Raw genomic sequence first — 13,305 nt, forward strand, 5'->3', positions numbered from 1 at the left:
GCCTGACTACAGGGGCCAGGCTTGACTACAGGGGCCAGGCTTGACTACAGGGGCCAGGCTTGACTACAGGAGCCAGGCTTGAATACAGGAGCCAGGCTTGACTACAGGGGCCAGGCTTGACTACAGGAGCCAGGCTTGACTACAGGAGCCAGGCTTGACTACAGGGGCCAGGCTTGACTACAGGAGCCAGGCTTGAATACAGGAGCCAGGCTTGACTACAGGAGCCAGGCTTGACTACAGGGGCCAGGTTTGACTACAGGAGCCAGGCTTGACTACAGGGGCCAGGCTTGACTACAGGAGCCAGACTTGACTTCAGGGGCCAGGCTTGACTACAGGGGCCAGGCTTGACTACAGGAGCCAGGCTTGACTACAGGAGCCAGGCTTGACTACAGGAGCCAGGCTTGACTACAGGAGCCAGGCTTGACTACAGGAGCCAGGCTTGACTACAGGAGCCAGGCTTGACTACAGGAGCCAGGCCTGACTACAGGGGCCAGGCTTGACTACAGGGACTAAACTTGACTACAGGGGTCAGGCTTGACTACAGGAGCCAGGCTTGACTACAGGAGCCAGGCTTGACTACAAGGGGTCAGGCCTGACTACAGGGGCCAGGCTTGACTACAGGAGCCAGGCTTGACTACAGGAGCCAGGCTTGACTACAGGAGCCAGGCTTGACTACAAGGGGTCAGGCCTGAATGCAGGGGCCAGGCTTGACTACAGGAGCCAGGCCTGACTACAGGGGTCAGGCCTGACTACAGGGGCCAGGCTTGACTACAGGGGCCAGGCCTGACTACAGGGGCCAGACTTGACTACAGGAGCCAGGCTTTACTACAGGAACCAGGCTTGACTACAGGGGCCAGGCTTGACTACAGGGGCGAGGCTTGACTACAGGGGCCAGGCTTGACTACAGGGGCCAGGCTTGACTACAGGGGCCAGGCTTGACTACAGAAGCCAGGCTTGACTACAGAAGCCAGGCTTGACTACAGGAGCCAGGCTTGACTACAAGGGGTCAGGCTTGACTACAGGGGCCAGGCTTGACTACAGGAGCACTGCTTGACTACAGGAGCCAGGCTTGACTACAGGAGCCAGGCTTTGATTTAGGAGCCAGGCTTGACTACAGGGGTCAGGCTTGACTACAGGGGTCAGGCTTGACTACAGGGACTAAACTTGACTACAGGAGCCAGGCTTGACTACAAGGGGTCAGGCCTGACTACAGGGGCCAGGCTTGACTACAGGGGCCAGGCTTGACTACAGGGGCCAGGATTGACTACAGGGGCCAGGCTTGACTACAGGGGCCAGGCCTGACTACAGGGGCCAGGCTTGACTACAGGAGCCAGGCTTGACTACAGGAGCCAGGCTTGACTACATGAGCCAGGCTTGACTACAAGGGGTCAGGCCTGACTACAGGGGCCAGGCTTGACTACAGGGGCCAGGCTTGACTACAGGGGCCAGGCTTGACTACAGGGGCCAGGCTTGACTACAGGAGCCAGGCTTTACTACAGGAACCAGGCTTGACTACAGGGGCCAGGCTTGACTACAGGAGCCAGGCTTGACTACAGGGGCCAGGCTTGACCACACGAGCCAGGCTTGACTACAGGAGCCAGGCTTGACTACAGGGGCCAGGCTTGACCACAGGAGCCAGGCTTGACTACAGGGACTAAACTTGACTACAGGGGCCAGGCTTGACTACAGGGACTAAACTTGACTACAGGAGCCAGGCTTGACTACAGGGGCCAGGCTTGACTACAGGAGCCAGGCTTGACTACAGGGGCCAGGCTTGACTACAGGGGCCAGGCTTGACTACAGGAGCCAGGCTTGACTACAGGGGCCAGGCTTGACTGGTTGATACCTGGTTGATGGGGTTCTGGGAGTTCTTCTACTCCCCAAGCCCGGCCCGAGGCCAGGCTCGACTTGTGAGAGTTTGGTCCACCAGGCTGTTGCTTGGAGCGGCCCGCAGGGCCACGTACCCACCACAGCCCGGCTGATCCGGAACTTCTCTTAGAAAACCGTCCAGTTTTCTCTTGAAGATGTCCACGGTTGTTCCGGCAATATTTCTTATGCTCGCTGGGAGGACGTTGAACAACCGCGGACCCCTGATGTTTATACAGTGCTCTCTGATTGTGCCTATGGCACCTCTGCTCTTCACAGGTTCAATCTTGCATTTTCTTCCATATCGTTCACTCCAGTACGTTGTTATTTTACTGTGTAGATTTGGGACCTGACCCTCCAGTATTTTCCAGGTGTATATTATTTGGTATCTCTCTCGTCTCCTTTCTAGAGAGTACATTTGGAGAGCTTTGAGACGATCCCAATAATTTAGGTGTTTTATCTCGTCTATGCGTGCCGTATATGTTCTCTGTATTCCCTCTATTTCAGCAATCTCTCCTGCTCTGAAGGGGGAAGTGAGTACTGAGCAGTACTCGAGACGGGACAGCACAAGTGACTTGAAGAGTACAACCATTGTGATGGGATCCCTGGATTTGAAAGTTCTCGTAATCCATCCGATCATTTTTCTGGCTGACGCGATATTTGCTTGGTTATGCTCCCTAAACGTTAGATCGTCGGACATCATTATTCCCAAATCCTTGACATGCTGTTTTCCTACTATGGGAAGATTCGATTGTGTTTTGTACCCTGTATTATGTTTCAGATCCTCATTTTTGCCGTACCTGAGTACCTGAAATTTATCACTGTTAAACATCATGTTATTTTCTGCTGCCCAATCAAAAACTTTGTTGACATCTGCTTGTAGTTTTTCAATGTCTTCAGCAGAGGTAATTTTCATGCTGATTTTTGTGTCATCTGCAAAGGACGACACGAAGCTGTGGCGTGTATTTTTGTCTATATCAGATATGAGAATAAGGAACAGTAGCGGTGCAAGGACTGTACCTTGAGGTACAGAGCTTTTAACATCGCTTGGACTCGATTTTATCCGATTGACTGTTACTCTTTGTGTTCTGTTCGACAGGAAATTGAGTATCCAGCGTCCTACTTTTCCCGTTATTCCCATTGACCTCATTTTGTGAGCTATCACCCCATGGTCACATTTGTCGAACGCCTTTGCAAAGTCTGTGTATACAACATCTGCATTTTGCTTTTCTTCTAGGGCTTCTGTGATTTTGTCATAGTGGTTGAGTAACTGTGACAGACAGGATCTTCCCGCTCTAAATCCATGTTGTCCTGGATTGTGCAATTCATTGTTTTCCATAAAACTAGAAATTTGATTCCTAATCACTCTTTCAAACACTTTTATTATGTGTGATGTTAGTGCAACTGGCCTATAATTTTTTGCCAAGGCTTTACTCCCCCCCTTGTGCAACGGAGCTATATCTGCAGATTTAAGTGCTGCTGGTATCTCCCCTGTATCCAGGCTCTTTCTCCATATTACGCTGAGTGCTCTCGCTACTGGTACTTTACATTTCTTTATGAATATTGAATTCCATGAGTCAGGCCCAGGAGCTGAGTGCATAGGCATATTATCAATTTCTCTTTCAAAGTCTTCCGAGTTTGTGGTAATATCCGTTATATTATCTGCAGCTTGAATGTCATTCATAAAGAAGCTGACTACAGGGGCCAGGCTTGACTACAGGAGCCAGGCTTGACTACAGGAGCCAGGCTTGACTACAGGGGCCAGGCTTGACTACAGAGGCCAGGCTTGACTACAGGGGCCAGGCTTGACTACAGAGGCCAGGCTTGACTACAGGGGCCAGGCTTGACTACAGGGGCCAGGCTTGACTACAGGAGCCAGGCTTGACTACAGGAGCCAGGCTTGACTACAGGAGCCAGGCTTGACTACAGGAGCCAGGCTTGACTACAGGGGCCAGGCTTGACTACAGGAGCCAGGCTTGACTACAGGAGCCAGGCTTGACTACAGGGGCCAGGCTTGACCACAGGAGCCAGGCTTGACTACAGGGGCCAGGCTTGACTACAGGAGCCAGGCTTGACTACAGGAGCCAGGCTTGACTACTGGGGCCAGGCTTGACTACAGGAGCCAGGCTTGACTACAGGAGCCAGGCTTGACTACAGGGGCCAGGCTTGACTTCAGGGGCCAGGCTTGACTACAGGGGCCAGGCTTGACTACAGGGGCCAGGCTTGACTACAAGGGCCAGGCTTGACTACAGGGGCCAGGCTTGACTACAGGGGCCAGGCTTGACTACAGGAGCCAGGCTTGACTACAGGAGCCAGGCTTGACTAGAGGGGCCAGGCTTGACTACAAGGGCCAGGCTTGACTACAGGAGCCAGGCTTGACTACAGGAGCCAGGCTTGACTACTGGGGGCCAGGCTTGACTACAGGAGTCAGGCTTGACTACAGGAGCCAGGCTTGACTACAGGAGCCAGGCTTGACTACAGGAGCCAGGCTTGACTACTGGGGGCCAGGCTTGACTACAGGGGCCAGGCTTGACTACAGGAGCCAGGCTTGACTACAGGAGCCAGGCTTGACTACAGGAGCCAGGCTTGACTACAGGAGCCAGGCTTGACTACAGGGGCCAGGCTTGACTACAGGAGCCAGGCTTGACTACAGGAGCCAGGCTTGACTACAGGAGCCAGGCTTGACTACTGGGGGCCAGGCTTGACTACAGGAGTCAGGCTTGACTACAGGAGCCAGGCTTGACTACAGGAGCCAGGCTTGACTACAGGAGCCAGGCTTGACTACAGGGGCCAGGTTTGACTACAAGGGCCAGGCTTGACTACAGGAGCCAGGCTTGACTACAGGAGCCAGGCTTGACTACAGGAGCCAGGCTTGACTACTGGGGGCCAGGCTTGACTACAGGAGTCAGGCTTGACTACAGGAGCCAGGCTTGACTACAGGAGCCAGGCTTGACTACAGTAGCCAGGCTTGACTACAGGAGCCAGGCTTGACTACAGTAGCCAGGCTTGACTACAGGAGCCAGGCTTGACTACTGGGGGCCAGGCTTGAATACAGGAGCCAGGCTAGCTACAGTACTCCACTTCTCTGGCAGTCAGAAAGATACTAGATGAAGGAATCTAGCTGGTCAGTGACCTATCATGTAGTGAAACCCTCGCAGTTGATTTTCTCTTCACTAGTGTCATCTAACTGGGGGTTGTGGGGTGGGAGGTCTTGCTGGACCGTCTGTAGTCGTAGGTTCAAGAGGTGGTTCTATTGGAAACAGTGATTGAAACGTGCACATCATTACCTTGCGATGATTTCGGGGCTCAAGGTCCATGCGGCCTGGTCCTCGACCAGGGCTCCTGGTCGACCCTCACAATATCATTGCCATTATTTCTGTTGGAATATCTGGGGCAGTGTTACGGCGTGCTGTTTTCAGGTGATCAATGGAGACATTTACCTGTTTGCCTCTGTGTTTTATGGTGAAGAACTTTGGTGTGCTGGAAATCACTTTAAACGGCCCCTCCTAGCATGACTGAAGATTTGAACAAACACGTTGTCAGCTGTGCAGGTCATGGGCACATATGTAGCACATGGTGTTGGCTGGCATGGTGGTATGGAGCTTATGCCTGCCATAGCTGTTCATAGTTTTTGTACTAAAGTGGGGCCTGGGGGTATCACAAGGAGTGTTAGAGCTAGGAATTCACCTGGCAGCCACAGGTTGGACCCATAATCCAGGTCTGCTGTTGACAATCCACTGCCTTCCATGGTTGCTGAATGGATGCTGAGCAGGATTAGAGGGAGTATCCAGCCAAAGAGCACTGTCTGAGGTCCATCAGAGGTCCAGAGCTGTTCAACACCCTCCCATCAAGCATTACAAACATTGCCGGAACCAAGGTGGACTTCTTCAAGAACCAATTAGGTAAATTCTTGCTAGAAGTGCCGAACCATGTGGGCTGTAGTGGATATGTGGGCCTGCGAGCCGTTCCATGTAACAGCCTGTTAGACCAAATTATCACAAGGCCAGGCTCCAACCCCCTCCAGGTAAGATCTAGACAAGATTCATAAATACTAGCACTAAGTGTTCAAAACTTCATTGTGATCTCAGCATATGGCATGGCTTAAGGGGTACATGAGCAACTGTATGGAGTTCACGTGGAGGAGATTCTCATCTAGAATGTGCAAAGAAACTTAGATATATAAGTTTAAGTTATCTTGAAGGCTTGCTTCCATAGCTTAAGCCTTACAATGGCAATTGCCTTTATCAGATCTTATGGCTTGCTTGGTCTAGTATTCAAGCCCATGTGGAGTGGGACAAGGGTCTGCCTGTTGTTTACCTCTTGCTGGTTCCAGGCAAGTCAATGTCGCCGAGGCGTGGTCTCTGACCATGCCCTTGGGGGTCAGAGAACACAAGAGTATGTTTTCATGCTAACCAGTGGTGGCCAGTGCAGATAGCCAAGCAGGGCAATTGCTGGTAGGCAGAGCCCTCTCTAGACGGTCACCCGTCATGCCAAGCAAGATAAGTTTCCTGTCACACTGATGCCAAAATATTGTTCTGCATGACTGTACAATTCTGTTCTGTGGAAATATTATATCTCACCTTAGAGAGTAGCTTTGAAAAATGCCATTTTATATTCACTTAATGTCTTATTTTTTATGAACTACACAATACAAAAATGCATGTTTACATGACAGAATTACAGGCAACAAGTTGTTTGGATGGAGAGTGAGAATCAGAGCACAGCATGGGATACACATTCAAAAAAGCATGGCTGTGGTGGCATGGGCAAGGAGGTGGATGGAGTGGGCATCAGCTGTGGTACGGCCTGCTGCTCACCTGGGTCCTTATCACTACTCATGTCATCATCTTCACACAAGAACACGTGCAACATTCAGCATTAAACCAAGCCTGCTATGACTACAATCACACAAGACACACCAATATCCTTCGCAACACCTGCTGTCGCCTCCATAACTACAGCAAAAAGGACATTCTCACCTGTATTCAAACAGCAGCTGAAAAACTGACTCGTCCTAAACGGTACAGTATACTATTGCAGTTTTTACAATAATATAAAGACTTTAATAATATAGATAATGTGATTCCCAATGACATGCAACAATTTGGCAAATTAACCTAAACTTTAACATGTCTGAACTTTGGTTCATTCCCAAAACCCTTTTGTTGTCATTTAATACTGTGTACTTGATACATGGAGAAGAGACAATGTTTCAGAAGTGTTTGGGTTACAGGTCAAGGTCCCACATTGACGCAACAAGTCAATACAACAAGCTTTTACACTCATTTCAATCTCTATTCTCAAGTGCTAATAATCCTAAGGAATTTTTTATTGATTCTTATTTTGTCACACATTTATTACATCCATTTTTACTCTGATTTAGTCAATTTATATTTATTTTGTCCTATTTATATTTACTGCATTTTGTCAGGTATTTCATCCCATTTATCCATATTTTATCAAATTTAACCTATTTGGTCCTATATCATTTTAATTGGTTTAATACTTGTTTTTACCTGTCAAGGACACAAAACCTGTTAAAGCCTACCAAGACTACCTTAGACAAGGGTGAGACTGTATGCATGGTCACCCAATCATTTTTAAGCCAGACCCAATGGTGTTTAACTGAAAGACAACTATTTATCCTAAATCAATATTTTTTTGTTCAATCATTTTTTGGCAAATTAATCTTAATAGGATAAAAAATTCTACAATGATGTTATACTCCCCCTCCCCTCCCCCTCCCTTTGATCCACCCCCTCGTCCTTCCCCCCCCCCCCCCCCATGCTTCCCCCTATCCCCTTTCTCTCAGAAAATGTATTAATAAAAAACACTGAAACAACTGTAAGGGTCTCAGAAAATATATTACAGTCAATAAAATCTAAGGTGAATCACACCAAATGTTTCACACACGACTCAGAAATCACATTAGGGGGTCTCTGTAATTGTTCATATTTCTTATAGCATTCAAATTAGGCCTACCGTGACCAGTCTATGTCCAATAACAGCAGTGCACTTACATTGCATCAGGCTTGGATACCCATGTAGATGGGAAATAGGCTTACAGGTTCCAGAAAATGAGAGGAAATGTCAGTACTTTGGAGAAATGCCCGACAGACCACTGGAACATTATCTAACACAGTCCAAAGTTACAAACCCAATAAGATTTCAACTAAGATTCAACTGACTGAGCAGAAGTTGTTAAACACACTGGGCATAATCTTACTGAAGCAAACATACAAGCAATAAATACTCATACACCGCTTAACCCTTAAATGGCGCATAGCTATATACCATTTGACACCCACAGGCGCATACCAAAAAAGACAAAAAAAAATTATTTTTTCTTCCTAACCTGTTAATTTGTGTTCACTGATCACGGGAAAAATAATAAAAAAATTGTAAGTGGCATATATTGCCCACTATAGGGCGGGGAATTCTGGCAAAAATCAGGCGCTGACTGAGCGTGCGTCCCAGGCGGTCTGTTGATCGCCAACTGTCAGGCCGGAGTTTCCACAAAGAGATAATTACCTAATTATTTCAATGTCTCTGATTGATTTTCCGTAGTTTTTTTGCTGTAATATTATTCAATAGTGTGTAGTGTGATATATTTATATAATACAATGAGTGAATCATCGCTGTACTCAAAAATATGGTGTGCATATTGTTGATTCAATTATGTTCATCAAACAGTGAACAAATATTTTGTCAGTTATTACACTATATACACAGGTTATATATAAGTATCTGCATGTTTTGTTCACCATAACGAACCACTAAGTTGGTATGCTGAGTGGCAGTGGCAGTGGCAGGCAGTGACTGGCTGCCACTGGCTTCCACTGGCTGCCACTCCCTCCCTCACCTCACCTGACTTGCCACCATTCTCCACCCACCATACTGTTTTTGCTTTTATATACAGACGTTATATATAAGTATTTACATGTTTTGTTCACCATAACTGTACATCTAAGCTTGTATGGTGAGTAAAGGCACAAAGACGTAGCTACCTCACACAGTCAGCTGGATGGCGGCCGCCCTCAAGGCCAGACGCACTAATATTTCTCCTACAACAATACTGTTTGTAAATAATAAATAAATGTTTATTTAGGTAAGGTACATACATACAAGAAATTTTTACAAAGATTGGTTGACTTATAGGTAGAGCTAGTACATACAATGCCTAAAGCCACTATTACGCAAAGCGTTTCGGGCCAACCACAAAGAGTTTGTGGTGTTATTACGCTATATACACACATTATATATGAATATCTACCTGTTTTATTCACCATACTTGTACAAGTAAACTGGTATGGTGCCCAAAGACCATCGTGGTCATCAGTAAACAACATGGTAAGTCCTGCAGACGACGCTCCTCCCTCACCAAAATGGCGGCTCCCAACCTCCTACTCTCGCTGTTATCTCACACTATACACACGTCATATATAAGTATCTACATTTGTGTTCACCATAGCAAACCACTAAGCTGGTATGCTGAGTGCAGTCAATAAAAGGTGGCCACACACAGTCAGAAGACATCGCCACCACCCTCCCTCCCACAGCATTACTCCTCCCTCCATGGTGCACAGCGCTAAATATCACCACAATCCTGCTATTATCAGAACCCTGGTCAGTTTTATCACAGTCAGGGGTCTTCTGTAATAATATTATCGCTACATAATAGCATGAACAAGCATATTTTGGCATTTTTAGGCGATGCTGTGGTCACAAGCTGAACAGCAGTGCTGTTAGCTCATGCTGCATGCATCAGGCTTGGTTACTCACTCAATACTGTGGCCAATAACACCCGGGAGTTTGGCCCACAATTTTTTTTTAAAATGGCGTCTGTTTACAAGAGCCCTGATGAAGGTGTGGTGAACTCCGTGTATCCGCGGGCCGTTTAAATCTTGCGTAGAACTCCAACACATCATATGACGTGATGCGCAGTTGACTGGAACAACGTCCAACACGTCATATGATGTGATGCGCACTTTAAGGGTTAACAGGAAGAATGGAAGTAACTGTAAAGGGCCTATTGGCCCATATTTCTTGATGCTTCTATATTGGTGCAGAGTCTTGAAGTGGGTAGAATATAGTTGTGCATTAATTGACTGTTGATTGCTGGTGTTGACTTCTTAATGTGTAGTGCCTCACAGATATCAAGCCGCCTGCTATCGCTGTATCTATCGATGATTTCCGTGTTTTTTGTTAAGACTTCTCTGGTGATGGTCTGATTGTGGGAAGAGATTATATGTTTCTTAATGGAGCCCAGTTGCTTATGCATCGTTAATCGCCTGGAAAGAGATGTTGTAGTCTTGCCTATATACCGAGTTCTTTGAGGCTTACAGTCCCCAAGTGGGCATTTGAAGGCATAGACGACATTGGTCTCTTTTAGAGCATTCTGCTTTGTGTCTGGAGAGTTTCTCATGAGTAGGATGGCCGTATTCTTGGTTTTATAGTAAATCGTCAATTGTATCTTCTGATTTTTGTCTGTAGGGATAACGTTTCTATTAACAATATCTTTCAGGACCCTTTCCTTCGGTTTATGAGCTGTGGAAAAGAAGTTCCTGTAAAACAGTCTAACTAGGGGGTACAGGTGTTGTGTTAGTTGTCTCTTCAGAGGTTGCATGGCATTTCACCTTCCTTCTTATGATGTCTTCGACGAAACCATTGGAGAAGCCGTTGTTGACTAGGACCTGCCTTACCCTACAGAGTTCTTCATTGACTTGCTTCCATCCTGAGCTGTGGCTGAGAGCACGGTCGACATAAGCGTTAACACTCCTCTTGTACCTGTCTGGGCAGTCACTGTTGGCATTGAGGCACATTCCTATGTTTGTTTCCTTAGTGTAGAGTGCAGTGTGGAAACCTCCGCTCCTTTCCATGACTGTTACATCTAGAAAGGGCAGCTTCCCATCCTTCTCCATCTCGTAAGTGAAATGCAACACAGAATTCCGCTCAAATGCCTCCTTCAGCTCCTGCAGATGTCTGATATCAGGTACCTGTGTAAAAATGTCGTCAACATACCTGCAGTATATGGCCGGTTTCAATTTCATGTCAACTAAGACCTTTTGTTCGATGGTACCCATGTATGAGTTCGCAAACAGGACACCTAGGGGAGAACCCATGGCGACCCCATCTACTTGCTTATACATGTGCCCATCCAGGCTCAAGAAGGGTGCCTATTTAGTACAAGCTTGGAGTAGTTTCCTTAGAATGTTTTCTGGTATGTCAAGAGGAGTACAGGCAGGATCACGATACACTCTGTCCGCTATCATCCCGATTGTTTCATCCACAGGTACGTTGGTAAACAGCGATTCTACGTCCAACGAGGCTCTTATCCCTGTGGCCCGTGTTCCCAGCAGTAAGTTAACAAATTCCTTTGGAGACTTCAGGCTGAAGGCGCAAGGGACATAAGGAGTCAGTAAGCCGTTGAGTCGCTTCGCCAGTCTGTACGTGGGTGTGGGTATTTGACTGATGATTGGCTGAAGTGGGTTTCCAGGCTTGTGTGTCTTGACATTTCCATACGCGTATCCAGGTTTGTATTCCCCAATAATTGCTGCCAAAGATTATGGCATCGTTATGTTCTGGTCTTGTCCTTACTCTCATGGTGGGTAGAGTAAATAGTTCCATGATTTGGGTGTTCATGGCAGGTTGTTCTATTCTTATGTGAATTGCTTCAAGAATTTGTAATCTTCTTGCATCTTGGGTTTTGTCTATTATACAGGTAATTTTGTTCAACATCTCTCTTGTTAGGGTGATGTTATGGGCTTGTCTCATGTGATTCCTGGGGGTACCGGATTGAAGATGACATGTCAAATGCCTCATTAGCTTGGTCGACGTCATACCTATGTACTTAGATTGAAGGTTACATCCCTCAGTTGGGGCAAGTGTACATGTACACAACGCTTGACTGCTGTAGAGGGTTCTCCGACGGCTTCGGGCTGTTTTTGATAAGGAGTTCAGAAGTCTTCTTGGTTTTGTAGAATATGATCAGGTCTATGTTTTGGTTAGGAGTAATGCTTTTTACTCCTTTACAGATTATTTCTTTCATTATTCTTTCCTCTTTTATATGTTCACTGTGCATGGTTGATTTGTAATATAATTTTATTGGAGTATTGTGGTTTCTGTTCTAAGTTCAGGATTATACCATCGGTCCAAGTACCTTCTTATAGCAGCGTTTATTTCCGCGTTGCTATATTCGTTGTTCACCAATACCTGAGTTACTCTTTCAAACTCTGTACTCATGTTGCTCCACTCGGAGCAGTGGGTAAGCGCTCGACAAATATAAGCATTGAGAACACTGGCTTTGTATCTTTGGGGGCACTCACTTCTACCGTTCAGGCATAATCCTATGTTGGCGGGCTTAGTATATACGTTGGTGCTTAAAGAGGTTCCTGTTTTTGTTATTAGTACATCCAAGAATGGCAGACTGTTATTTTCACTATTTTCATGTGTAAATCGGAGTACTGACTCTCTCTCTAGATGGCTTTTTAGATCAATTAGTTCATCTGAGTCTTTTACTATGACGAATATGTCATCTATATAACGACAATATACAGTTGGTTTTTGTCTGCTACTGAAGACTTGAAGAGTCTTCTCGAAGCATGTACAAAGGAAGCCCCTTTCATCAGTCCAAAAGGAGACATGTATCTACAAAGAGACGGAGTAGCAATGGGCTCCCCCTTAGGAGTTTTATTTGCTAATTTTTATATGGGAACCATCGAAGACAGAGTCTTCGATGGTTGAAGCTGTTTGCGCCTATCCTGAAGGAAGCAGTGTTTCTATTCTTTGTTTCTTGCCTCGCATGCGGTCAGCCTGTGCTCGCTCTCTCATTGGAATCCACTTCAGCCCTGGAACTTAGGTTTTCGTTGCCGTTTTGTCTGTTGCTGTTTGCGAAGTCTGCTGTCATGCAGTTTCTGCAGGCAGCTTCGTCTTCTTGTCGTCTTATGTCGGACTTGTTGGTTCTCCAGGGCGGCTGTTCTCTGTAATGGTCATCCCAGGGCTCGGCATGACCTCGGGGTTCCGCTGGTCAAGGTGGGCCATTGGTGTCATCCTTTGACCCAACATTGCCTTCGGAGCCGGCATCGTCTGGTCAGCGCGATGATTGCTCTGTTCGTTGGCCGGCTTTTCGTAAGGCGACGGCCCTTTGGCTCTGTTTGCTTGTACTTGGTCCCACGATTCGTGGGCATTTACCGTCATGTCCTCTGGCCTGTGGTGGCGTTGAGTGGCTCATCCCCTTTCCGGGGGTTCGAGGCTGGCGAGGCAGGCTTCTTTCCCTGCTTTTCGTCAGGTCATTATGGAGTGGGTGCGCTTAGACGTGGTCAAAATGCCCCCATGAGAGATTTCTTTTTCTATTAATTAATATGCTTTTTTGTTAATTTATCCTCACTTTGTTCTAGTGTCCAATTTGACCTACTGTATTCATATTATGTTCAATTATAA

At 46.8% G+C, this 13,305-nt stretch overlaps 2 protein-coding genes across 3 annotated transcripts in view; one reads left to right on the forward strand and one right to left on the reverse strand.

The window, feature by feature from the left end:
- Coq8 (ubiquinone biosynthesis protein COQ8, mitochondrial) overlaps positions 1–13,305 on the reverse strand; it is a 350,169-nt gene that overhangs the window by 221,445 nt on the left and 115,419 nt on the right. The window lies entirely within an intron of this gene.
- LOC123755708 (uncharacterized) overlaps positions 6,592–13,305 on the forward strand; it is a 90,976-nt gene continuing 84,262 nt past the window's right edge. Inside the window, exon 1 of the mRNA XM_045738440.2 lies at positions 6,592–6,887. Coding sequence (XP_045594396.2) covers positions 6,592–6,887 — 296 coding nt within the window. The remainder of the gene's footprint in view (positions 6,888–13,305) is intronic.

Source organism: Procambarus clarkii, chromosome 43 (assembly GCF_040958095.1).
Source record: "Procambarus clarkii isolate CNS0578487 chromosome 43, FALCON_Pclarkii_2.0, whole genome shotgun sequence".
Classification (NCBI taxonomy): Eukaryota; Metazoa; Arthropoda; class Malacostraca; order Decapoda; family Cambaridae; genus Procambarus; species Procambarus clarkii.